Source organism: Propithecus coquereli, unplaced genomic scaffold (genome assembly GCF_000956105.1).
Source record: "Propithecus coquereli isolate 6110/MARCELLA unplaced genomic scaffold, Pcoq_1.0 Scaffold449, whole genome shotgun sequence".
In the NCBI taxonomy this organism is placed as follows: domain Eukaryota; kingdom Metazoa; phylum Chordata; class Mammalia; order Primates; family Indriidae; genus Propithecus; species Propithecus coquereli.
The window spans coordinates 1,101,080-1,118,935 of record NW_012150274.1 but is presented as its reverse complement, the minus strand read 5'-3'; the positions used below and the strand labels follow the sequence as shown (position 1 = coordinate 1,118,935).

General features: G+C 60.9%; 5 protein-coding genes across 10 annotated transcripts in view; 3 read left to right on the top strand and 2 right to left on the bottom strand.

Moving 5' to 3' along the window:
* The first annotated feature begins 6 nt into the window (after positions 1–6).
* RNF208 (ring finger protein 208) lies at positions 7–1,023 on the top strand. The gene has a single exon (XM_012654766.1). It carries the CDS (start codon positions 9–11, stop codon positions 846–848), a length of 840 nt encoding a protein of 279 aa, XP_012510220.1. The 5' UTR covers positions 7–8; the 3' UTR covers positions 849–1,023.
* A 1,130-nt stretch (positions 1,024–2,153) lies between these two features.
* On the bottom strand, positions 2,154–3,084 carry LOC105818681. The gene has a single exon (XM_012654764.1). It carries the CDS (start codon positions 2,962–2,964, stop codon positions 2,344–2,346), a length of 621 nt encoding a protein of 206 aa, XP_012510218.1. The 5' UTR covers positions 2,965–3,084; the 3' UTR covers positions 2,154–2,343.
* A 122-nt stretch (positions 3,085–3,206) lies between these two features.
* NDOR1 (NADPH dependent diflavin oxidoreductase 1) lies at positions 3,207–13,586 on the bottom strand. 6 transcript variants are annotated; one of them, XM_012654762.1, is made up of 14 exons: positions 13,338–13,586; positions 12,923–13,000; positions 8,105–8,202; positions 7,078–7,176; positions 6,889–6,990; positions 6,534–6,743; positions 6,106–6,227; positions 5,795–6,015; positions 5,611–5,718; positions 5,325–5,439; positions 5,077–5,223; positions 4,857–4,975; positions 4,689–4,783; positions 4,368–4,603 (listed from the first exon to the last, which is right to left on the bottom strand). In XM_012654762.1, the coding sequence occupies exons 1-14, from the start codon at positions 13,470–13,472 to the stop codon at positions 4,459–4,461; spliced, it is 1,794 nt and encodes a 597-aa protein (XP_012510216.1). In that variant the 5' UTR covers positions 13,473–13,586; the 3' UTR covers positions 4,368–4,458. The 6 variants fall into 6 exon arrangements, with proteins under 6 accessions (XP_012510211.1, XP_012510213.1, XP_012510212.1 ...); XM_012654763.1 differs by having other exon boundaries at positions 4,400–4,603; positions 4,689–4,809; positions 4,853–4,975; XM_012654757.1 differs by having other exon boundaries at positions 3,207–4,603; positions 4,689–4,975.
* Positions 13,586–15,421, top strand: TMEM203 (transmembrane protein 203). The gene has a single exon (XM_012654765.1). The coding sequence runs from the start codon at positions 13,838–13,840 to the stop codon at positions 14,246–14,248; it is 411 nt and encodes a 136-aa protein (XP_012510219.1). The 5' UTR covers positions 13,586–13,837; the 3' UTR covers positions 14,249–15,421.
* A 2,206-nt stretch (positions 15,422–17,627) lies between these two features.
* The window catches only part of TPRN (taperin), an 8,361-nt gene continuing 8,132 nt past the window's right edge, over positions 17,628–17,856 (top strand). Inside the window, exon 1 of the mRNA XM_012654733.1 lies at positions 17,628–17,849. Within this exon, the coding sequence (XP_012510187.1) occupies positions 17,628–17,849 (222 nt within the window). The remainder of the gene's footprint in view (positions 17,850–17,856) is intronic.

The window sequence follows — 17,856 nt, the reverse complement described above, 5'->3', positions numbered from 1 at the left end:
CCCACCCAATGCCCCCACCCACCCAAACATCCAGTCTGACTGGAGAAAGCCGGATGCCCGCTGACCCTGGGCCGGAGGCGGGCAGTGGCTGGCCAGGCCTCCTCATGTCCTGCCTGAAGGGCCCCCATGTCATCCTCAAGATGGAGGCCATGAAGATCGTCCACCCTGAAAAGTTCCCCGAACTACCAGCGGCTGCCCCCTGCTTCCCATCCGCCCCCCGGCCCACCCCCACTCTGGCACCCAAGCGTGCCTGGCCCTCAGACACAGAGATCATTGTCAACCAGGCATGTGGGGGAGAAATGCCTACCTTGGAAGGGGCACCCCACACCCCACCCCTGCCACGGAGGCCCCGGAAGGGCAGCGCAGAGCTGGGCTTCCCCCGCGTGGCGCCAGCGGACGAGGTCATCGTCAATCAGTACGTGATTCGGCCTGGCCCCGCTGCCTCCGCGGCTCCTTCGGTGGCGGCAGCAGGCGGTGAGCCCCTGGAATGCCCCACCTGTGGGCACACGTACAACGTCACCCAGCGGCGTCCCCGCGTGCTGTCTTGCCTGCACTCTGTGTGTGAGCAGTGCCTGCAGATTCTCTATGAGTCTTGCCCCAAGTACAAGTTCATCTCCTGTCCCACCTGCCGCCGTGAGACTGTGCTCTTCACCGACTACGGCCTGGCCGCACTGGCTGTCAACACGTCCATCTTGAGCCGCCTGCCGCCTGAGGCCCTGACAGCCCCCAGCGGAGGTCAGTGGGGGGGCGAGCCTGAGGGCAGCTGCTATCAGACCTTCCGGCAGTACTGTGGGGCGGCGTGCACCTGCCACGTGCGGAACCCGCTGTCGGCCTGCTCCATCATGTAGCGCCCACCCCCCCACCGCTGCCCGCTGGTCCTTGCTCGCCACTCCTTCGGGGACCTGGCCCTGCCCCACCACCCGCTGACCCTTCCTCGCCCACCGTGGCTTCTGGCCACACCCTGCGTGGCATTGTCGCTGCAGCCAACTTTGCCATTAAAACTCTGCCAAAGTTTGCACCTGTTTCCTGGACTGAAGCTTGCTCCTGTGGGCTGTGCCCAGGTTGGGCCTAGGGTGGGTGCCCAGGGCTACAGTCCAGGCAGGGTCCAGCCTGCAGCCACCAGAGGCAGGCCCAGCGCATTCAGGGCTGGCCTGCTCTGCTCACTGGAGGCCAGGCTGGGCTGAGCACACAGCTCCGGAGGGCTAGGCCTGGTTGTGAGCGTGTGTGCAAATACCTACACGTGCAGAGCTACTTGTGTGTGCCAGGGAGGGCTCTGGGCGGGTTTGTAGAACCAGCCCAGCTGGGCAAACAGAGGATGTGTCCTCTGCACTGACTGACAGTGGCGGTGGGTGTGGGGTGTGCCTGCATGGGGGTGCAGGTCAGTCGATGTCCCTCCCGGTGCCCACCTGGCCCTGAGCACCCCCTGGGTCTTCCAAGACTGTGTGGGAACAGCCTTGGACAAAGGCTGGCCTGAGACTGTGGCAGGGGACTGAGGACTGGGGTCCTCCTGTCTGACACGCAAACCACCTGGGTTTGGAGGAGGGACCTTTGCAGGGTGGCATGAGGGGAGCCTGCCTGGATGATGAAGACAGGGCAGTCACGACCATCGTATTTAGAGTGGCCACTGTTTACTGAGAGTCGCTCTTGTGCCAGGCACAGTACTAGGCCTGCCACGCTCTATCTTGCACCATGTCACCCAGCAAGCCCGTGAGGTGGGCTTCGGACGTCTCCGTCCTTCAGATGAAGATCTCAGGCTTGGCAGTATGAGGTTGTGCAGGCAGTTAGGGCAGAGCCACGGCTTGGGCCTGGCACCCTCAGGTCCCCAGGCCTGGGTGGGCCCTTGTCCCTTGCAGCACAGGCCAGCACCAACTCCTGGGTTGCTCTGGCGTTCAGAGACACGCACTGGCCCTTGCCTGGGACCCAGCGTAAGCAGGGCCATGCAGCCCCTGCCCTCTCCCAGGAACTCACTGCTGGATCTCTGTTCACCTTTGTGTCCGTTGTGCTGGGGCCTCCGGAGGGGGAGGTGTGGCCCAGTGGCAGTCATGGCCAGTGCAGTGACCCGCCTCCGCCAGGTGCATGGGGCCCTGCTTGCACACCTTCCTGCCGGCTGGCCTCCTCCGGCAGCTGTCCTTGGTCCCTGGTGTCCTTGGCGCGGCTGGTGTCTGGGCAGCAGGGCAGTCGTAGACTCTTTGGCAGCGGCTGGGCCCCCAGGTGGGCCTGGGCCCTGGTCCAGTGACAGAAGGCCTTGACCGAAGGCCAGTGCCCTGGGTCCCACCTTGGGTTTTTCGGCCCAGGCATCAGGCCTCACACCACCCAGGTGTGGGGACGTGGGCGTGAGGGTGGTCAGGGTGCTGCTCGGTGGCTGGAGCGGTTCAGGAGCATGAGGAGCAACCCTAGCAGCACGAGCGGTGTGGCGACAAGCCCCAGCCCCAGCAGCTCCAGAGCCAGCAGGCTCAGCAGTGCCAGGCGGCGGGCACAGGGCCCGCGCTCCCGCAGCACCCAGAGCCAGGCACTCAGGCGGGGTGGGCAGGGCAGGAAGGGCAGGCAGCCCCGGCCGCCCCCGGGTCCTGCCAGGAAGCGCAGCTGGTAGCGGTGCTCCAGGGCGCCCCAGGGCCAAGGGCCACGGTGGCGGGGGACGGGGGTGTCGCTGGGCGGTGGGCGTGCGGGCCCGTCGGCCTGCAGCAGCTCCTCCTGCAGCTGGCATATCTCCCACTCCAGCATGGGCGTCTTCTGGCGGCACAGCGGGCAGCGCACACGGCCCAGGTCGGCGCTGGGGATGGTACCCAGCAGCCGGTGGAGGCAGCCCGAACACAGGCCATGGCCACAGTTCAGCAGAACCAGGCAGTGCTCGTGCGGCCCGTAGGGCTCCGTGCAGATGGGGCACTCCTCCTCCTCCTGCCCCTGCCCTGCTGCCTCCTGCTCCTCCCCCTCCTCCCTGGCTGGTAGGGCCCAGGTGCTGGCCATGGCCCCCAGCAGGGGCTCACTGTATGTCGTCCTGGCACCCTGGGGGACCCCGAGGCCCTCCCCTTCACTTGCCGACACCTGGCACAGTGGAGCCAGGTGCTCAGGCCCCAGAGGGGCCCCAGGTGGACGGGCAGGCTCAGAGCTGCAGTCAGCCGGGCTGCAGGAGCCAGGATAGGAGGGTGGGGGCCCCAGGGTGGCGGCAGGAGTGGTAAGGCGGGAGAAGGTCGGTGTGGCGCTCAGGGGCGGGCAGTCTGGGCTCCAGCACTGACCTCCTCCAGGCTGGAAGTAAACTTCGCTTGGGCCCAGCAGGTGTGCCAGCTCCAGTGGCTCCCAGACCCACACAGCACCGTCCCCAGCCTGGCCTCGGCCTCGTCTAATCCTGTGCCAGCGACTGACAGACGGACAAACAGGCTCTGCGGGGTGATGTGGGCTGGCCTGCCGGACTCCTCCAACAGGATTTTCCCTCCCAGCACCAAAGGCCCCTCCCAGAGGCGGAACAATGGCTGCCACACCCCTCCGGGCGGTGCGCCTTGCTCTGGGTGTGGGCCTGCTCCCGGACAGGGCAGAGATGGCACACACCAGCCTGCCTGGGGCCTCCCCTGTACCTCACCAGGGCCCTTCTGCCGGTCACCCCTGCTTGGCCACCAGAGCCCGGCAGAGCTTGGCTGACCTGCCTCCAAGCCTTGAGTTCACAGTGGAAACAGCAGGCGCTCACCATGTTAGAATTAGACACCAAAGTTGTAGCAGCAACCCAGGCAAAGGTGGCTGAGCAGTGGCAGGTGCACCACCACACCGGATGGGTTCCTCCGAGCTGTGGGCCCGCCTACCCACCCGCCACCCGGGAGGAGCTGGAGGAAGGAAGAAAGCGCACGTCACAAGCAGCCACCGGGAGGCATCATTTACTGCTATTTTCCTGGAACCAGGAGAGGAAGGGGCTGCACGGGCTTGGGCCCTCCCACTGCACCTCAGGAAGCCAGGGTCCCCCTGCCTCTGTCTGAGCCCTGCAGGTGTCGGGGTGACTGGGATGACAGCAGGCTGCAGTGGGAGTGGCTGGGGAGTCCCCAGGGCAGAGGAACCAGTGCAGCCTCGCAGGGACCCTGCACACGTTGGAGGGCTCGGCAGGCTGCCTGTGCCTTCCTGGGTCACTGTACCTGTGTGGGTGGTGCTGCGCAGGGCACCACCTTGGCCAGGTCGGGGGGGACATGGACACAGAGCTGTGTGTCAGGGTGAGAGATGGGAGGGGTCGCAGAGGCTGCAGCAAAGCCAGGGCTGAGAGGCCAGGACTCGGGGATCCAGGGGGGTGTGGCTGTGTGCAGGGAGCTGGCTGTCCTGACCAGCAGGGTGTGCAAGCCCCAAGCCTGGTCTTAGAGGACTCTGGGTCCAGACCAGGCCTGGAGGTGACAACGGCCCCTCTGCCAGGTGTTTCCCTCTGGACTCCCTTCCCTGGGCCTGGAGATGGCCATCGGACCGGGTGTGGGCTGTCGGGACAGCTCCTCAGGCCCACGTCTCCGTCTGGAAGCGCAGCGTCCGCTGAAGCCTGGCCAGGTAGGCGGCCGCGTCGGGGCCAGAGAGCCCGCCCTCCTCCTGGAAGATGGACGTCAGCGCTTCCGAGACGTCTGCCGGCATGTACTTGGCGTTGCTGGAAGAGCATGCGCACAGGGTCAGTGGGGCTGAGACCCCTGGGGGACTGGGCCCCCTCCTGCCATACCCCAGGCCTGGCTTACCCTGCCAGGTAGAAGCAGGCGCCCTGGCAGTCCAGCAGCTCCCACACGAGCGGCCCAAGCTCCCGGAGCCGGTGCTGCACGTACACCTTCCGCTCCTGCAGGGCGGGAGATGGGCAGGGGGCTGAGCCTGAACGCCCCCCCCAACCCCCGGCTCCCAGGCACACCCACCTGCTCTCGGGAGAAGGCCGTGACCAGGGTCAGGCAGCCCTTCCTCTCCAGGTCCCGCCACTCCGCCTCCCAGTAGAAGTCCTGGTCCTGCCAGCGGCAGCCAAAAAACAAGACGTTTCCTGGGGGAAATGCAGGGTCGTCTCAAGTCCGGACACAGGCCCTGGAGGTTCAGTCGGCGCAGCCTGGCTGTGGCCCTGCCCTGGGACCCCCGTGTGCTCACCAGTCTGGCCCTGGGCCACACGCTCCTGGATGGCTGCTCGGAAGGGGGCCACCCCAGTGCCAGGCCCCACCATGATCACAGGTGTGTCCGGCGTTTCCGGGAAGGCCAGGCCCCCGGGCCGCACCCACAGGGGCACCCGCACGGCTCCTACGGCAGGAGGTGGCGTGAAGAAGCTTGAAAGACCTGGCGTTGTTGTGGGTACAGGGGACAGGAACCCTAGGCCACATGTTCCCTGGGAGCAGGGTCACCTTGTCCAGGGTCCAGGGACGCCAGCCAGGAGGAGCAGAGGCCGCGGCGGGGCTCCTTGAGGCGGGTCTGGTACTGCACCACAGCCACGAGGATCTGCAGCCGTGAGGGGTGTGCCTGGGGGGGGGCGAGGGGGCAGGACCGGTGGGCGTCCTGCCTGGGGAGACCACCCTGCCCGCTGCGTAGGCCACAGGCGCCACCCGGGGCGGTCCTGGGCAGGGGAGCGCCTCCTGGCCAGAGGGCAAGTTTTCCCAAGGCCAGTCCCGGCTCCACCCACCAGGCCCTCACCAGCAGGGAGGAGGCGATGGAGAAGGCTCGCGGCCGGATGGCGGGGATAAGGTCCAACAGGTAGTCTGGTGGGATGGCGCCAGCCGTGTGCGGGAAGTCACACAGCACCTACGGAAAGAGTCTCAGCATGGCCACGGTGTGGCCGGGGCTCGGGACCCGGCGCCCGCCCAGCCGCCGGCCTCACCTCCAGGATGGTCCTGCGGGGGCGGCTGCAGTACTCGTGGAGCTCCTCCTGGCCCTGGGCAGAGCTGAACTCCAGGAGCTTCTCCCTCTCCAGCTCATGGGCGGACAGACAGGCCAGGAGCTCGAAGAAGGAGCGGCGAGGGACACTGGCAATGTCCAGGTACTGGGACACGAGGTGCCGCATGGAGCAGGGCTGCGGCAGCCTTGGGGGGCAGGAGACACCTGCGGCGGTGAGCAGAAGATCCCCGTGGGCTCAGGCCGGGCCCTCGGGTGGGGGCTGAGGGCGGGGGGACGGCCGTGGCCGGGGCGCACCTGGCTCCCGCGGCTGCAGCGTGAAGCACCGGTCGGGGTCCAGGCCCAGCACCTGGCAGAACTGCTGGACGTGGGCAGCCGAGTTTGAGGGCTGAATTAGCACCACGTCGCCAGCGGCAAAGCTGTGGGAATACCGCGGGGCTGTGAGGACTGTGTGGGAGGGGTGTGGGGGCTGGGGGAGACTGCGGAGGGAGGGTGTGAGTGTCCCAGGAGGGCTGGGGGTCCCCGGACAGAAGCCATCGGCTCTGCAGCCTGACCCCAGCCTCCCTGCAAGCTGCCTCCTCCCCAGCTCCGGCAGAGCCTCTGCACCCCGGGTCCACAGCCCTTCCGCACGCTGCCCTCCTCGGCTCCCTGGGGCACCTCCGCACCCCGCTGGCTCCAGGAGACCCCTGCCCGCTGGTGTCCCCGGCTGTGCTCGGACCCCTCACCTGATGCCGGAGCCTGTGATGTCGAAATCGATCAGCCGAACGTCCTGGAAGTGCAAGGGGCCGGTGACCCTCTGGTTGGCGACCATGGGTGCCAGGAAGGGCTGCAGCTCTGACGGGGGCCCTCGAGAGTCCGGGCTGGCCGCCCTCCGTTCCTCGGAGCACGTGCCGGGAGCCTCTTGGAGGAAGTGCAGGGTGAACTTGGAGGGCAGGCTGCAGGGAGGGCGTCACGAGTCAGACCAGGGACTTCCCTCGCCAGGGGCCACTGACCCACACCTTGGAGGGACCCAGGGCGAGGTCCCCAAGGCCAGGCTGGGTCTGCTGCACCTTCAGGGGCTGACCCAAGGCCCACACTCACGGGACTCCAGGGGGGATCACAGCGAGGTCCCGAGGCACTGGGCACAGCTCCAGCACTTTCTCCCACAAGTCCTGCAACCAGGGGTCGACAGCAGCATCAGGCCTGGGAGAGAGCAGAGCCCTGGCCTCAGCAGACCTGCTCCCGGCGGGCCGGAGCCACGGAGGCGGGCGCCACCTCCCACGGACTCACCCCAGCTCATGCTGGTCATCGCCCAGGCACACGGGCAGGAGGGCGCTGCCCCCGAGCTGCAGCAGCCGTCGGTGCAGCTTCTTGGCCACGAAGTTGTACCTGTGGAGACAGCGAGGCCGGCTCTGGACCGGCTCTGGACCCAGCCAGGGCTTGGGTCACTCCTCAGTGGATGGGGGGAGCGAGGAGTGACCAGGCACCTTCCCAGGGGCCGGCTGTTTCTCACTTTGGCTTATAAAGGCGCGACTCGCTCCTTGTAACACACCTTCTCCAAGGAACGCTGTCGGTAGTTGGGAGTTCCTCCGTCCCTCCCGCCCGCCCTCATGCCTGTGCACGCCACCAACACGAATATCACGCCACATGGAGAACAAAACCTCCCAGCAGAAATACGTGATGTTGCCACCCTTTTCCGTTTTCTGTCCTGCTCGTCCGAAGCGACTAAGAACCTCGCCAGGCACACAGCTTTGGCTACGCAGTGCGCGACAGCCCCTGGGTCCCTGCTTGGTCAAGCGGTTTTCAAAGTTTTGGTGTCTTAAGATGCCACCTGCACCCTTGAACACAAACCCCTTTATTTCCTTAGGAAATCACGCAAAACAATACTACTCCCTGCTTGGGGGTGCAGGTGTGCGCTGTGAAAATGCAGAAAGAGAAAATCCGGAGGTGGTCCCACTGCCAGGGAAGCAGTGTGTCCTCTGTGGGTGCCCTACGTCACGAATGTCTCACACTACATGTTTTTGTAAAAGTGGGGAACAGCGCCAGGTAGGTCTTTGCTGACTTTTGTCATGGGCTGTGATGGGACTCCCAGGTCCAGTGGTGGCACTCTGCTGCCCTGCCCCCTTCCCCTCTGTGCCCCCATGTCACGCGCCAGGCGGCCCGCTGGGGAGCATCTGCAGGTGAGGACTCGAAGTCAGTGCCACTCAGGGGCCACATGGCCTGCAGAGGCCGACCTGGGGGTGGGCCCCTGGCCCTCCCCAGCACACTGCTTATCGGTCAGAGTGCTGGGCCAGCGCATCCACCCTCCGCTACTCACTTGGCGTATGAGGAGTCCCCGAGGCCCAGGACAGCAAAGTCCATCTGACAGAGGGAGGTGGGGGGCAGGTTCTTCCGGAATATAAACCTCCAGAAGTTCTACAGCCAGAAGAAACCCCGAGTTAGAGTTCCCGACTCTCGGCCTGCCCTCTAGCTGGGAGGGAGGGAGGGAGGGTCTCAGCAGAATCCACAGAAACGGGGGCAGAGCAGAAAATATCTGCCCACAAGGCAGGGCCTGCAGGACGAGGGCTGGCCCAGGGCCTGGCAAGACCAGGGCCCACCCTGCCTGTGGGAGGCCGGGCAGCCCTGAGCTCCAGGCCCAAGCAGGGTCCCTTCCCAGGGCGCCATACCCTCCTGCTCCTTGAGAGTTTTATGTTATTAAAACAACAAAACCTTTTTTTTCATTCCATTACAATGGCAAGAAATTTGAGAAAACGCATGAAGTCCTAAAGGAGAAGAAAGCTACCTCGCACAGGCACTGGGAGGCGACTCCTTCAGGGGGTCATGGCTGATGGGCCAGAGGCTGGCGAAGGTTCCACATCCAGAACAACCCCGGCCTCTGGCCTCCAGGGCTGGTGGACGCATCTGCTCCCCGTCAGCCCCCCCTGGCCACTCTCTTCCCTCACGCTGAGATTCCCATGTCCCGAGAGCCCCTCAGCTCTCCACCCACGGCCATCAGCCTGTACCCCATGGGCACAGCAAGGGCTGAGCTGTCCGTTTTCTCTCCCTCAGAACTCCCCACCCCAGTGGGCCCCAGGCTACCATCAGGAGGCTCTGCCCGGACCCCATCTCCTCCCTTGCTCTGTACTTGACCCCCACCTGTCTGTCACTCCCCAGCTGGGGCGTGGGCCTCCCTCTGCTCCAGTGGGTCTATCCCAGCAGGTCTTGTGCCCAGACCCTAGAGCTCTGTGTCCAGGACATGCCCCTCTTCTTCCCAGACTGGACCAGACAATAATGCCTCTTCTCCACACCTGCCTCTGCAGTGGTCTCCCTGCTGCTCAGAAGCCTGTCTCCTCCTGACCTCCAGCCAGGGTGACCTCAAGCCCCCGGCACATCCTCTGTGCACTGTCTTCACCACCCCCCCCACTGCCCTTTCTGTGGACAAGCACGGAGCTGAGAGTGGGGACCCCCGGACCACTCTGCAGGTGGAGAGTCAGGCGTGTAGCTCGGTCCACTGGCCTTGGACCACCCGCGAGAGCAAACACACTCTGCCTCTGGCCGCACTGGGCCCTCACCAGCTCTCCTGGGGAGAGGCCCTCTTTCCTGCTGCTCTCGGTAGAGAACCTCTTCCTGAGAAAGGGTTCAGAAGAGGTAATTTCCACGGCCTTTCCTGCTCGCAGATGTCTTGACTTTCCATTCACGCTGGATCGGCAGGTCGGCTGGGCACGTTGTAGACTGAAATCCCTCCTCCTGCAGAAGCTGCTTTGCTCTGGGCTCTCCCAGCCTGGCGCCACTGCCCCTTTGAGCGTGTAGGGCACTTCCTTTGTCCCCAACAGCTAAAACCCACAGTGGCGCTCCTGGCGGGGGCCCTTCCCAGGCAGGTGGCTAGCTCTCTCGGGCTGAAGACTTCAGTTCAGGGACATTTTGTTACCTTCCTTGATAATTTCTTCCCCGACATCGTTTTCTCTTTCTGAGCTACTGGAATGATCTTCAAATTTTTATGTCTTTCTTCCATTTTCTATCTAACTTTTTATTATACTTTCTGTGAGGATTTCTCAACTTTATCTTCCAGTCTTTTAAAGTTTTTTGATGTCCTCTTAAAGAACCGTTCCTGAGCCTCCAGCTTTTTCCTGTTCTTGTGCTGGCCTCGTCACATTGTCATGTGGGGGCCGTGTCCTCTGCAGAGAGGGTCGCAGCTGGTCTGGCCTCTGCTTGTCCCTGCTCCTTCAAGTCCCGTTTGAGTTTCTCTTGGTCTCTGCCTTTCACTGGGTCCTTCCTTCAGCATGTGGTGGTTCTTTGTGGCCTATTTGTATTTAAGAAGCTAAAAGAAAACCTTGCGGACGAGCCCGTCACCCAGCAGATTTTTCCACCAGGAGATGGGGCAGGGACTTTGTCCTTGGCCTTTTACTGTGGACTTCGGTTTCTTCAGAGAGGACCACTCCTGCCGACTGCCTGGGATGCACGTCTCACCTGCAGCCTTCTCAGCAGGGACCCCAGGAATGAGGCCAGGGTCCGCCCCTTTAGAACATGGATGGCCACTGAGGAGCCTCGCCTCTGCCTCTGTGTCCCTAGGCCTGGGGTCTGCAGCCTCTTGCAGGAGCCCCCATCCCTGCTGTGGGGGCAGAGGGCAGCCCACGTTGGCTCCCCACTCCTCGTGTTCTCCGCGGGGCGCTCAACCCTGAGACTCCCTTTGTCGACCCAAGTCCCAGCAGATCATCCCCACCTTTGTGCTGTCGGCTGCCTGACTGCCCAGCCCGGCTCAGACCCGAGGGAGGTCCAGTCCCCCTCCTCTCCCACGCCCCGCATCCTCCGCATCCTGCCTCTCGCCTCCTGCCTTTGCTCCCCTCTGCCACGGTCCCTGTTGAGAAGATCCCCACCTGTGCTCAGGTCATCCCAGTTCTGTCCCCATTCGGTCCTGAGCCTCCTGCCCAGTCTTTTCCTCCACCAGCACTTAAACATGCCAAGTCTCTCCCATCTTATAAACACCTTCTTTTTAACTCCTCAGCCCTTTTACAGCCAGAGTTTTTGTTTCGAATGCTCACTCGTAAAATATTCTCTCTACTCACTTGCTTATTTGCAGATTTCTTGTAATCTGGCTTCTCTCAAGAGCCACTGAACCTGTTCTCCCTGATGTCGCCAATAATCTTTTTGCCAATAAATCCCATGGATGCCTCTCAGGCCTCATCTTATTTGACTTGTGCACAGCTTTGAATGCGATAGCCCTTCTTGGAACATCTGCCTCCCTGCCCTTTACCTTGGGATGGTGCACTCCCTCCTGCAGCTGCTTGTCCACTTCCTGCCCTTCCATGCCCCAATATTCAGGGCAGCCTGTCATCAGGGGAGGGAAGAGCTTTCTTTTCTCACACCTCTGTATTCTGGCCACTTCAACATCCACTGCGGTCCCCAACCCCCGAGCCATGGCCCGGTACCGGTCCATGCCTGTTAGAGTCTGGGCTGAGCATCACTGCCTGAGCTCCGCCTACCCCCTGCCCCCACACCTTGGTCCGCGGAAAAACTGTCTTCCATGAAACCAGTTCCTGCTGATATGTTAAATGGTAAAAGAAAAAAGAAAGAAACCAGTCCCTGGTGCCAAAACGATTGGGGACCACTGAATATCTGCCTCCACCTCAGGGTCCTACTTGGAGCTCCAGACCTACTGCACATCAACACCTGGATGTCTCCAGGCACCCTGCGCCCCCCATGCTTTCTCCCCGTGTTCTCTATTTCTGTGCACGGAACTACCATCCATCCTGCTTCCAGAGCCCAAATCCCTGTCTGGATTCTGCCTCCTTTCTCATCTATCAGATCCATTCAATTACATGTCCTGTTGGTTCTACCTTCCTAACATCTCTGGAATGCGTCTACTTCTGTCTTCTGCCACCAGCCTATCTCAGACCACCAGGGTCTCTTTGCCTGTGTTCTGCATCTATTGGTGTTATTCTTGCTCTCCTGCAACCTGTGCTCCTGCAGACAAGTACTGGTCTTGCTAGAATAGGAGCATGACTGTGTCACCCCACCCCCACCCCCATGTCCACAGCCTTTCATTTCAAGCCCATCTACCTTACTGTGGCTGCCCAGGCTCTTTGGACTGGGCCTGGCTTCCTGCCTCTCTTCCCTTCCCCTCTTGCCCCCAGTGCACTCCTGGGCTCAGCCATCCTAAACTACTTTCTCCTCTGCACAGCCAGTTCCTTCTTCCCTGGTTGCCTGAGTAGTCCCCACTCATCCTTCAAGACTCAACCTATGCTGTTTTCTTCCAAAAAGCTCTGCCTGAGTCCCAAGGCTGGGCTAAATAAGGACAGATGCCCTTTACCAATGCTCCCATAACATCTGGCACCTTCCCCAGAAGCAGGTATTTCCTGATGTTGTAACTGCCCATTAAATCTGTTGCTTCTGCTATAGTGTGAGATCTGTGAGGGCAAACGTGGCTGTTGGGTTCACAGTTGGATTCCTGGCAGTAGATCATGCCAGGAATATATGTACTCAAAAGATGATCAAACAATTAAAGAATGTTCTCTGAAGATCACACAATCTACAGGTACACACAAGACCCAGACCCGATTCAGATACAGCCCTGGAAAAGCATGAAAGTTTAAAATGGAGAAAAAGGCTATTTGGTGGCTACAAAGAGTTTATTACAGAAAACAACCAGAGCCCCCAGCTCCACGCAAAAATATCCTCTTAAATCCACCTCTAACGTGCATCAGATATAGGAGGGCAAGGCCGGGCACGGTGGCTCACGCCTGTAATCCTAGCTCTCTGGGAGGCCGAGGCGGGCAGACTGTTTGAGCTCAGGAGTTCGAAACCAGCCTGAGCAAGAGCGAGACCCCATCTCTATTAAAAATAGGAAGAAATTAATCAGACAACTAAAAATATATAGAAAAAAAAAATTAGCCGGGCATGGTGGCGCATGCCTGTAGTCCCAGCTACTCGGGAGGCTGAGGCAGGAGGATGGCTTGAGCCCAGGAGTTTGAGGTTGGTGTGAGCTAGGCAGACGCCACGGCACTCACTCTAGCCCGGGCAAAAGAGTGCGACTCTGTCTCAAAAAAAAAAAAAAAAATAGGAGGGCAAATATTTATTGTGCTTCTTGGACTCTTCAGGCAATGAGAATGGAGTGAGGGTTGAGGACAGGGATCTGAGAAGCCACATCAGTCAGCCTTACCTTCATGTTGTCAGGGGGGTCTCCTTCGCCTGTAGTTGCACAAACAAATATCACCAGGGGCTCGTTAATCAGATTCACCTCAACAAAAAGACACACGTGTAAGACCTTGGGCTGTAAATGACCAGGCATCCTCCCTGAAACCTCGTCCCCTCTCTTTCGCTCAGGCTGATAGGGCAAAGGACCTTACGTGAGCAACCCTGGCGACCAGCCTGCCTTTTCTCTTTCAGGCTTCAACTTCTTCCAGGTGCTAAACGGGAAGAACCCCCCCTTCCCAAGGTCCCCCTTCCCCTAAATCCTCCGTAGGGGAAGGGCCCGCTATCAGACAGAACACGAGGCCTTTTGAGTTGACGACCCTGAGGGGCGGGCACGCCAGGCCTGCTGGCGTCTTCCCGCCGTGGCCTTAGGGAGCCCTCACCACAGGGTAGGAGTCCAGGGCCTGCACCCGGCAGCAGAGGCGCCGGCGGCGGGCCTCGCGACCCAGCCTCTCCGACACATCCTCAGCAGTGCCTGTCTGGCTGCCGAAGAGCACCAGAAGCTGCGGGCTCGGCATCGGGGTGCGCCCTGGGGACCCCTAGACCGAGACTGAGCACGGGGAAAACAGCTCCGTGAGCGTGACGGCAAGGACCGCTCCGACTTCCGCCTTCCGCTGTCGGCCGGAAGTGACGCCCTTGGGACGCGCCTGGCGGGGCATGGCGTCCGTGCGCGGTAGGCGGACGCCGTCGGCCTGTGTTGGGTCTCGGGCCTGGGCCGGGGGATCGGCGGCGCACCTGGGCCGAGGGCCGGGGCGGGCGGGGCCGCTCGCTGCCTCTCGCGCGGAGCGGCGGCAGCAGGCCCCGGCGAGGCCCGCGGGGAGAGGAGGCTCAGCCCCGCGGGAGGCACGATCTGTTGGGCCCCGGCCCGCGCTCAACCGGCGCGATGCTCTTCTCACTCCGGGAGCTGGTGCAGTGGCTGGGCTTCGCTACCTTCGAAATATTCGTACACCTGCTGGCCCTGTTGGTGTTCTCCGTGCTGCTTGCACTGCGTGTGGACGGCCTGGTCCCGGGCCTCTCCTGGTGGAACGTGTTCGTGCCCTTCTTTGCAGCTGACGGGCTCAGCACCTACTTCACCACGATCGTGTCCGTGCGCCTCTTCCAGGATGGAGAGAAAAGGCTGGCGGTGCTCCGCCTCTTCTGGGTCCTCACGGTCCTTAGCCTTAAGTTCGTCTTCGAGATGCTGTTGTGCCAGAAACTGGTGGAGCAGACTCGGGAGCTCTGGTTCGGCCTGATCACGTCTCCGGTCTTCATTCTCCTGCAGTTGCTCATGATCCGCGCCTGTCGCGTCAACTAGCCTCTCCAAGGTGCCACAGAGAGAGAGTTGGACAGCTAGCGTGCTGGACCTCTCGCTGAGGCCCTACTTGCACTGCACCAGCAAAGAGGTCTTGATCTGAAGGCAATGCCTGCTTATGCCCAGCTGAGTGCCCAGTTTCCTCTATACTAATCATGTCTGAAATTGTTTCCTCAGCATGGCTAAAAAGAACCGCCTTAATCCTCAAAACATATTTCCTGTTATTTCATGCTTTGAGTAGGCAATCCTGAATTGAGATCCTGAGAAGGGCTCCCGGCCAGACATTTCTGAACTCCTCTGACATTTGGAAGCTGAATATGAGTAAAATGTCCTGATGGGCTTTGAGTATTTTCGATGGATCTTGGGAAAGTACTCCCGTACAAAGGCTGCAAATCTGGGCTTTTGAGGATTTCCTCCAGCCCGCAGGGCTAACCTGAGAACTCACTGCTCCATCCATCCAGACCAGACTTGGTTAGTCATCTTTGTTAGATCTCAAAAGTGTAAATGAGTTTGTATCTGCTCCCCTGTGCTGTGGGAGAGAATGGCCCATGCTTCATTTCAACCCAGTTAGAGAGAGAAGAATGTTGAATAAGAGCACCATTAGGGCCCTATCTGTCTGTCACCTGAGAAAAGAACTCAGCTGTCCAGATGCGGCTTGGCTTCCTGTCTGAGCAAAGACTGCAACTTCACAGACTTTTTCACCACCTTGTTGCTGGCACTGTGAGCACACCTGAGACAGATTTAGGTTTTCCTAAGGTGCTGATGCTCATGGCATTGACGTCTACAAATGGGAAGTTTGTGAGTGGCCCAGCTTTGTTGGCCTGAGGTCTGTGGTTTGATGCCAGTCAGGTGCCAAATGAGAACATTTGCTGAGATGAAAATAAAAATAAGAGAATGTTTTCCTGAAATGAACAGTGGTCACCTGTACCTCTCAAAGGTTAAATAGTATGAATGCATAGATGGTCCTTACTGTATGGTGTAACTGGTTGCAGAGTTGAGGTTGTAGGTGGACTGGAAGGTGTGGCCAGAGCTTAGTGGGTGGTAGTGGTGGAACCACTTCTGGAAAATCCCTGCTTCCTGCTTTAGGTGGCAGGTAGCTTGCTTCCCTCCCCCCCACGCCTCCCAGTGTGAAGACAACAGTCTGGGCTCACGTTGAGGACCTGAAGAATAGTTAGAGTGACACCAGAGCCCTCGGCTTCTTGCCATTGCATGGTCTTTGTGGGCCTTGCTGGTACTTGGCAGCAGGTATCAGCAAACGCTCTGTGGCCTGTTTTTGTATGGCCCATAAGCTGAGGATGGTTTTTACATTTTTAAAGGGTTAAAATAAAAAAATGGTGAAAGAGCGAATGTGACTTGCAGAGTACGGGGTCTCTCAATTCCGCACTCTTGGCCTTTTGGGCTAGATCATTCTTTATTGTGGACATGCTGGGAGGGAGAACAGTCTTGAGGATACAGGATGTTCAGCAGTGACACCAGCCTCTACTCACTAGGTGCTAGTTGCCCCCTTCACTCGTGACAACCAGAAGTTTATCCAGATGTTGCCAGGTCCCTTGGGGCACAAAACTGTCCCTGGTGAGAACCAGTGGGCTGAAGTATTTACTGTCTGGCCCTTTACAGAACAGGTTTGCTGACCTCTGCTCTAGTGCACAGCTGGGCCAATGGTGTGAGCTTTGTGACCCCCTTGCCTGGGATGATGCTTAGTTGTGTAAACTATCGAGATACTTGAGTTGGAGATGACTTATCTAGTTTGTCCCACAGCTACAAAAATGTCTCTTACCCAAGACTGGCTTACCTTTTGTCAGAACCAGATACAAGCTGAATGTTGGGAGTGAGTTTCCTTGTAATGTTATTTTTAGATTTCATGTTATGTGTGTTCTCTTGTTTTATTTGGTAGTTTGGAATTGGGCAATCCCACTGGTGTACAAATGATGAGTATTCTTTGGAAAGATGATTTGAGGATGACCCCAGGGGAGGAGGAATTTGAGTTTTCCAACTCTGAAATCCTATCTTTCTTTTCTCCAGCTTAATAGAATAGTCAAGAGAGTAAGGCAGAGTTGAGGTAGTGGCTGCTGCAGACTGCCGTGGCACCCAGGAGCTGAGAAGGGCACCCCCGCCCCCTCAGGCCAAAACCTGCTTCGCAGAGACCCAGGTACCCTTAGACCTGTGTCCCCGAAAGGCAAGGGGTGTGGGAGGCAGCAGTGTCATTACTGAGCAGGCTGCCGACTGCACAGTAGGTGATGTCTGTGTCAATTCTCCTTCTCATCAGGGCTCCAGGCATTCTCCCTACTGCAGGGGACACTGTGCAGCCCTCCCCAAGGAGGAAATCTTGGACTTCCGCAAGACCTGCCAACCGGGAGGCCGTACCCTTGGGGTCAGGGGCATTCCCTACCCAGTCTTGAGATGGGGCGCAGGGAGTTCAACAGATGAAAGAGGCCTGACCGTACGTTGCAACAGGGCGGAAGATGGAGCACATGCCCTGGCCATCTGGGACCCACTCACACCCTGGCTTTTGTGGCTTTCTTCATTGGAGAGCTGTCCAAGTATGCTTGGCCCTGGTGAGCTTGCTTGTGTGGGGAGGAGGGCCCCTTTTTCTGTGCCTCCTCACAGCTTTGTCCTACACCTATAGATGCTTGGTGGGGCCACGGATGGTAGGGTGAAGGTAAGGTTCTCACACTTGTTTGAGCAACAGAATCAGGTCTGGGAGCCTATAAAAACTAGGGGTTCCTGAGAAATCGATTCCTTAGGGCTGGGCGGGGCTCCAGAATTGGCATTTCCGTCCCCAGAGGTCGGAGGACCCCAGATGGGAGTAGGGTCAGGGCCGGGAGGCGGGACTGTAGCTTGTGGGCCGTCCAAGGGAGCAGGGACAGCTTTCCCAAGCTGGAGCAGCCTCCCCACGGACGCGCTCTCAGTGGAGGGAACAGGTGGGCTGGGTGCTGGCTCAAAGAGGAAGTCCCAAGCCTGGCCAAGGTCAGGCGGGGCGTGGGGCCCAGGGGCAGGGCTCGGGCTGCTGCCCAGGACCTGCCCCTCCCTCCGGCTCCGCCCGGGGGCGCAGCGAGCCGTGGGCGCAGAGGCGGAAGTAGGGGCCACCAAAGCGAGTCGCCAGGCCCGGGGCGTGTCCGAGGGGCCGCGCCCAATGGGAGCCGGCTCTGGGCCGCGCGTTGCACGGTGCGCCCCCTGGAAGGCGGATCCAGGCGGGCGCTCTCCCGTCGGCTGGGTCGGCTGTGGGCCCGCCTCCTCCCCTGCCATTGGCGGAGCGGCTGGCGCGGGGCGGGCCTGCGGGGCGTGGCCGCGCGCGAAGGCCGGCGGCGGGCGGCGAGCCCCAGTCCTCGCGCCGCTGGCTCGCGGCCGCCCGCGTAGTCCGCCGTCCGCGGCGCGTTGCAGCATGGCCGGCCTCGGGCGGCCGGGTCCGGGGCCGCGCGCCGCGCTGCCCGCCTGGAAGCGCGAGGTCCTGGAGCGGAAACGGGCCAAGCTGGCCGCGCTGGGCGGCGGGGCGGCGGAGCGCACGGGCGCAGCCGAGCCGTGCGTGCTGGCCGAGAGCCTGGGCCCGCTGCGCGAGAACCCGTTCATGCGGTTGGAGTCGGAGCGGCGGCGCGGCGCGGCGGGGGCGCGGC